The sequence below is a fragment of the Anoplopoma fimbria genome, chromosome 3 (assembly GCF_027596085.1).
Source record: "Anoplopoma fimbria isolate UVic2021 breed Golden Eagle Sablefish chromosome 3, Afim_UVic_2022, whole genome shotgun sequence".
In the NCBI taxonomy this organism is placed as follows: domain Eukaryota; kingdom Metazoa; phylum Chordata; class Actinopteri; order Perciformes; family Anoplopomatidae; genus Anoplopoma; species Anoplopoma fimbria.
In genome coordinates, this window is record NC_072451.1 from 14,346,314 (window position 1) to 14,353,281 (window position 6,968).

Sequence of the window (6,968 nt, forward strand, 5' to 3'; positions counted from 1 at the left end):
AGTAACTTACCTAACACTGTTTAAACATATACATTTTTTGGGGGAAACTATAGTTATCTATTTTTTTCACTCCAATGATACTTTGCCCTGCGGTAACCCCTCTGCTTGTGGCTGGCTACCTGGGGCTGCGTGCACATTGAAATCATGAAGGGGAAAGAAAAAAGTTATTTTCCCTCAATGAAAAAGTTTTCTTAAAGCTAATAACAAACTGAGTACAATGAGCCAACGAGGCGCAGCAGCAATCTGGTGTTCCTCAGGCAACCTTATATCGTCTACTTAAACAACGAGAAACATTCATGGCTGCTGGTAAAGGAGACCGAAAACAAATGTGTACGGTGAAAGTGCCTGTGGCTGAAGACGCGCCTGAAACATCTGAAGTCTAGTTTCAAACAGTTGCCATTATAATTCAGTAAATAATAAATCTGTCCATTCCAGTACTTTATATTTGTGTTAAAAAAAAAAGAGTAAATTAGCTAGTAATCTGCATGTGAAAATGAAAGAAAAGCAATTCAATTATAATAATAATCATCCACTTATAGTGATGAATTTGACAACAACTGACTTGATCACTATAAGAGGCTTCCACTGTATTATAATTCATGTTTGGGGTAAATATGATGATGAGTACAAGATTGTTGTTCTGTTTGTAGTTGTAGTCTTCATGCTCATTCGGGTCATTCAGAATCCGATGAATGAGCACTTTGACCTCTTTCTCAACTGCATGATGGAATGATTAAATCCACACTGAAACAACAAATGTAATCACCATTGTGTTTTCACCATCTGCATATCTATATAAATTCAGAATTTGTCTTGGTGATTGTAACTGTGACTCTGTAAAATTCCACCTGCTTGCTAGTTTGCATGCCACCATGTTAAGCTTGACAGATATTTTTCCTATTTCAAAATATTTGGTGGAATGCATATGCATTTTACTACAAAAGTGGTGGAACTATGTTGCGAATAAATATGTAGCTGCTCACAGAATGTACCATCGCAAAGCTTTACGTTGTAGTGTATATAACAATTTAAAATCTACTGGACATTTAATGCAGAACGGGAACTTTTTCCTCCTAAAATGTCAGACTTTCTACTATGAATGACGTTATAAGTCCCCTGGGGTGTAAACTGTTAACGCGAAAAACCGTCTCCAATATGTCAAAATTCTTGTTACCCTCGTTCTCATCATGGAAGAAGAATTTTGGCCAGCCGTCTCATTTAATTTAATTCATAAACCCTTCATCCCTGTTCTTGTAGTTCTGTCTGCTGGAGACCCTGGTGACGGCTGTCGTGGATGAGATCGGTACGGACTGGATCATCCGGAACAAGACTGTTGTCACACTGTCAGTGGCCATCATTGGATTCTTACTGGGAGTGCCACTAACGACACGGGTAAGTCCCAAAACACAACCAGATCGTGTCTTTGAACGCAACCCGTTTTCTCTCATGGATGTGACTCTTTGTCTGTTTTCCGTGTGCAGGCGGGAATCTATTGGCTGCTGCTGATGGACAACTATGCTGCTAGTTTCTCTTTGGTCGTCATCTCCTGCATCATGTGCATCTGCGTCATGTATGTTTATGGTAAGAAAGGAAATAGACTGAATATGTTACTGATGTTTGTTCTCATGTGAATTTAGGACAAAGACGTCACATTTTTAAAAGAACAGGATATGCTGTGACACATAAACATTACTTTGAAATTCCATAAAGAGATAGTTTCAGGGCAGCTATAATAGAGCCTGAAATCATCAGGGGTTTTATTGAAAAAAAGATGGGGACAGGTGCATAGGAGAGGAAAGTTCATTATGAGTTAGTACGTATACTATAAAAAAATGTAAATAGTCTATGATTATTATGAATTCATTAATTATTAATTCAATTCTCCAGGGTCTTTGAATTGAAGGAATGTGAGCTTCATCGTAAACTCACCACTAAACACCCAAATTAAACAATCCCAAATGGAAAAATGTAATTGCACAAGGCAGAGATAGTGCTTTTGAACAGGCTGGCACACGATGCTGCCTTGAGGGACATGTTTTCAGTGTGTGCTGCAAGACTAGAAAAACCCTTTTCTTCTCTTGCTCACTTTCTTGGCTGCACCTCAAAACGCCTGCAGTGACGGCTTAAGATAGTGACGGGACCCGAGTCTTCAGTTTTTGTGCACACATATGTGACGCTATCGGAAACATGACGCAATGCAAGCATGTGTGCAGGGAGTACAGACAAAAACACACATACTATAGCCCGAGATAACAAAGCAATGCCTTTTTATACAGGCACAGACACTGGATTATTTGAAAATTGAGCAGGGTGCCTTTACTAAGTGGATATTAAAAGGCAATTTTAATGTGGATGGATTTTCTTTTTTACTTTTGGTATAATACACAATCTCTGCAGCAGTTTCTTTAAGTCCAATCAGGAGTGAATTCGAATCAGTGCAAGCTGAAGACAGACCCACAGTCTAATGAATGCCCACAGCAAAAAGGAACCTTTCAGGCAAACTCCTGGAGATCTCCCTCCAGCCAGCTGCCTCTTTGTTTAGTTTTTTTATGTTTCACCGAGAAATACTAAAACTTTTAAGTGATTATTTGTGCAAGCTTAACCTTGCCTTGGTCTGAATACATTGCAATCAGTTGAAATAACTTTCTGAAATATAAAAACTCCATTATATTATTCACACTTCACTCTGCTTTCATGCCACAAATCAAACTTCTGCCTTTACTAGCGCACTGGACAAGAGTAGATCCCAAAATTAGCACCCCTATGTACTGAACCGAGAATGCATTCTGAATTGGGAATCGATTTTGACTTGAATAGTGAGATACCAAAAGATTTACCACCCCTACTGGAGAGAGGATCCTCTCACACTGAGCAACCTCCGATCCGCTGAGTTGGAATCCCTCGGGCAGACTTTGAGAAATTATAAACGTTTCATCATGAAACTGTGGCAGACCGTCTTAGACTGTAGGTAATTAATGATGAACATGCGTTAGTCATGGAAAATGAAAACCGTGACACAATGCATTTCCTTTGATGTGACTATTGCTCATGCCCAGACTGAAATGTCTATTGTGAAATGATATACGGTGCAGTTCTAATAAAATCTCAAAATGATGATATATACAGTCCAAAAAATAAGGATAGGGTTCACCTTTAGGTAACGGGACTAGAGAGACACATGCTGACTCATATGCTGAATCATATCTATATATATATATATATATATATATATATATATATGTACACATGTATACATATTGTATGTCGTTATTGGAATGTAAAAGGATTAAACGTGAATGCACACCTTGGACTTCTCCTAGATAACTCTTTGTTTTGATTGCAGGCCACAGGAACTACTTTAGAGACGTTGAGATGATGCTGGGCTTCCCTCCTCCTCTCTTCTTCAAAGTCTGCTGGAGGTTCATCTCCCCGGTCATTATCTCTGTAAGTAAACACACACACATACAAACACGCCTGCCCATCCTGGACCACTGTTGTAGGGATTGAACCTCTAATCAGAGAACAAAAATCAATACATCTTCTCTGCCTCCCGCAAAACGTAGTGGGCATTTGATTGTTGCAGGAAACAAACCACACGTTGTTGCAGCGATCTGAAGGAAGTTGAGCGACACGTTCTAAACAATGTGTCGCTTACACATTGTGTGAGACCTGACCTAAATATGAGCTGCCATCAACACTAATCGGTTTGGCTACTGTTGGCTTTGTTTTCCAGTATAAACTTCTAAAAGCAAATCTTTGCAACTGGGAAATGGACACATGCAGCAGTTATCAATGTGGTATTTCCCAAGCAGGCGCATTAGTCCACTAAGCTGGCTGGCCAACCAAGAAATTCATTGTTGTGGATTACTGGTCAGATTTCAGGCGTTTTTTTTGTTCTCTCTTTCATTTCACCACTCAGATTAATGCCTTGCTCTGCAGGGCCTCTGCTAGAACTCTGACTAAACTCGCTGCTGCATGATGCATAATTCTAATTATCTGCATCTTTGAAATCAAACAACTGCCTGCTGTGCGGCTGTCTTCAGTGATTTCACCTGTATTGAGTTAATGCAGGTTTCTTTAAAAAAACTGGACAGGAAGTCATGTTTATTTTACTTTGATCATAGCAACAGCAGCCATTTCTTTGGACTTATTGTAACCAGTAGGGGAACGCTTCATGATTTAAGACTAATTCTCGTGGTATATCCTAAGGGTGTTTTTACAGAATATTATCAAATTGATAAAATAGTTTATACCGTAGAAAAACTTTCTATTATTTATAGTATGTTGAAGAAAAAACAACATAAAAATGTATATATTTTGTTGTTTTTGTTTTCTCCTTCCTCCCTGTGTTTTTAAATAAAGTTTAATTGCATCAGCTTTTTCTGACGCCTGCTCTAAATGATGATCCCTTACTCATTCACCGTCTCTCCTCTGTCCGTGTAGTTCATCTTGATCTTCACTGTGATCCAGTACAAGCCCATCACCTACAATAACTATGTGTATCCGGGCTGGTCTCTGGCTATCGGCTTCTGCATGGCTCTGTCCTCAGTGATCTGCATACCCGTCTATGCCCTCTACAAGATCTCAAGGTCCCCAGGAGCCACCTTCAGAGAGGTACAGACTACCCAGAGATTATGAATTCGGTTGTGGGTGTGCTTGAGTGCCTGCATGGTGGTGCATCTCTGTGTCTGTCTCTGCTGCATAATATTTTGGGTGCTCAAATTTTTATAGATAGGTAAAATAAGCATACAGCTTATTGATAAAACACTGGTAACGGCTCTGTACTCGGACTCTGCTGGTACCCAGAGCCCAGGTATCGTTATCAGGACTGAAAAAGTAGTTCTTAGTGCACCTTTTCTAGTTTTATTTTTATTTTAGTTTAATTTACGACAGAATATGTGTAGAGTTACTGTTGTTGTGATGTCAATGGGGACTTTGTCCCACCATTGTGGAGTCAGGCAAGCAAACAGTTGTAGAGCGACCCAGTTAGTCTACAACCTAACATTGGTTGCCTTTTTTTTCTTTTCACAATCATCTCGAAAAAACAACTTCAACCTTCCAATGTCAGTGTTAACTGTCGATTTATCCTTTTACTTTGTTATGGTCATCATCTGTAGTGATTATTTGCATTAAAATACACAATTCAAATTAATAGGGAATAATTGTATTTTTATTGATGAAATATGTTTTCATTACTAGTTTTTATTCTCTAATATTATTATATGCTGCTTAGAGCTGGGGGTAAGAATTCCCTCTCTAATGTATTTTTTATATTACTGTGAAAACATCTCCGTCAAATAACTGTATTTATGCTAAAACACCAAAGTTTACAAGCTTACAATTGAACACATCATGATAACCTTTTTAACGTTTTAATTTACCTTGTCATGATACTTGTTCTTACTGAATGGATCATTCATCAACTACAATCCATTACACCACTAATTCTAAGTCAAAAAGTTTTGTTTTAAGCTCTGTATGCAGGTGAAATATCAGTATTTATATAAACCCCTAAAGAAGTTGAAGAGTAGGAGCTGAAAGCAGGTGAATACACGTAGAAGTCGATATAAGTTAAGCGTGTGCACTCTTAATATTTAAAGTGACTGTTGAAATGTCAACGTAAAGTATTTGAGCTGTCAGTGGAAGAGCAAGAATAACTGCAGGGAAAGTATTTGTATTAGTTGAAGAGTAAAAATGAGTTATATGAAGAGGCTTGTAACACCTTAATTGTCAGAAGTGTAAGAGATGAAAGCAGTTGAACTGTAATTTAATGGGTCAGCAATAAAAGCATTGGAAATGTCATTTAAACTGAAAAACATTGAAAACAATTTGAAATTAATTTGAAGTAGAAGTATCAGTATCAGTCATAGCTGAAGTGTGTTTAATTGAAGTGTCAGCTGATGTTTAGAGGCTGAAAGCAGTTGAATTGTCAATCAGTGAATGCAACTTTGTGTTTTTGGAGCTGGTATTTGTAATCACATTTACATTATGACTGCGTAACTGGTATATTTCAAATTGTACTTCCAGCTTAGTCCTGAGTGGATTCATCTTCAATTCAGACCTGTTCATTCATCTCTTTGTTTAAATAACTCTCCCCTAAAGTTTCCTCTCATATTGAAGCTGCTCTGACTCTTTTCTCTTTCTCTTTCTCGCTCAGCGGTTGAAGTTCGCTTGCCGGCCACACCCAACGTGGGGCCCTGCCCTGCAGGAGCACCGGATAGGCGTCTACGCCCCCATGGCCTCCGAAGACACGGTGGAGTCCCGCCCCCTCAGGGAGAAGGAGGAGCTGAAGGAGGAGTTGAAGGAAGAGCTGAAGGAGGATCTGAAGGAGGAGGAGGAGAAGGAGAGGAGGGATGAGATCAGCCTCACCATCCAGGGAAGCAACGGCTCCACCAACACACACAACAACCCCAACCCCAGCGCATAGACGGCACCACGCCCTGTCAGCGCCTTCGGGCACGGCCCCCACCCCTCTACCGTGCCCCGCCATCTCTTCCCTCTCGTCATCCCTCCTCCATCCTCACCCCACTTTCCCACAGACCTCTGTGGGGGAGATCCCATTCGCTGGAGACCTTTACATATTGTAAGGGCTTATTATATCTATCCTAACCTCTTCTATCTATCTATCTATCTATCTGTGTGTTGTCTCTAGATAAACGAAGAAGGAAAAAAAAAGCGAAAGGAAGAAAAAAAAAAAAAAAAAAATTGGGTCGTCATCCAAAAGATTCGTGTGTATGTTAGTGTGTGCATGGGTGTGGGTTGTCAATTTGTTACACATAATTTAATAATGCAGTTGGTTTTTCCTTTCATTTTTTTTTGTAAAACTTGTACATGTCATCTCCATATGCAGTTAGAGGTGCAGTAGATTGTGAGGGCTGCATGTACTTGTTTCGTGCATGCAGCATCATAGAATCACACACTGTTCTCCTTTATCTGTTAGCTGGGTCTGTGTGGGATCGGTGACTTTT

General features: G+C 39.5%; 1 protein-coding gene across 3 annotated transcripts in view; it reads left to right on the forward strand.

Annotated features, from left to right (window-relative positions):
- slc6a9 (solute carrier family 6 member 9) overlaps window positions 1–6,668 on the forward strand; it is a 68,371-nt gene extending 61,703 nt beyond the window's left edge. For all 3 annotated transcript variants that reach the window (XM_054626716.1, XM_054626713.1, XM_054626721.1), the window contains 5 exons: window positions 1,258–1,392; window positions 1,482–1,581; window positions 3,344–3,444; window positions 4,444–4,614; window positions 6,158–6,668. In XM_054626716.1, the coding sequence (XP_054482691.1) occupies window positions 1,258–1,392; window positions 1,482–1,581; window positions 3,344–3,444; window positions 4,444–4,614; window positions 6,158–6,427 (777 nt within the window). In that variant the 3' untranslated portion in view covers window positions 6,428–6,668. The remainder of the gene's footprint in view (window positions 1–1,257; window positions 1,393–1,481; window positions 1,582–3,343; window positions 3,445–4,443; window positions 4,615–6,157) is intronic.
- Window positions 6,669–6,968: the final 300 nt, after the last annotated feature.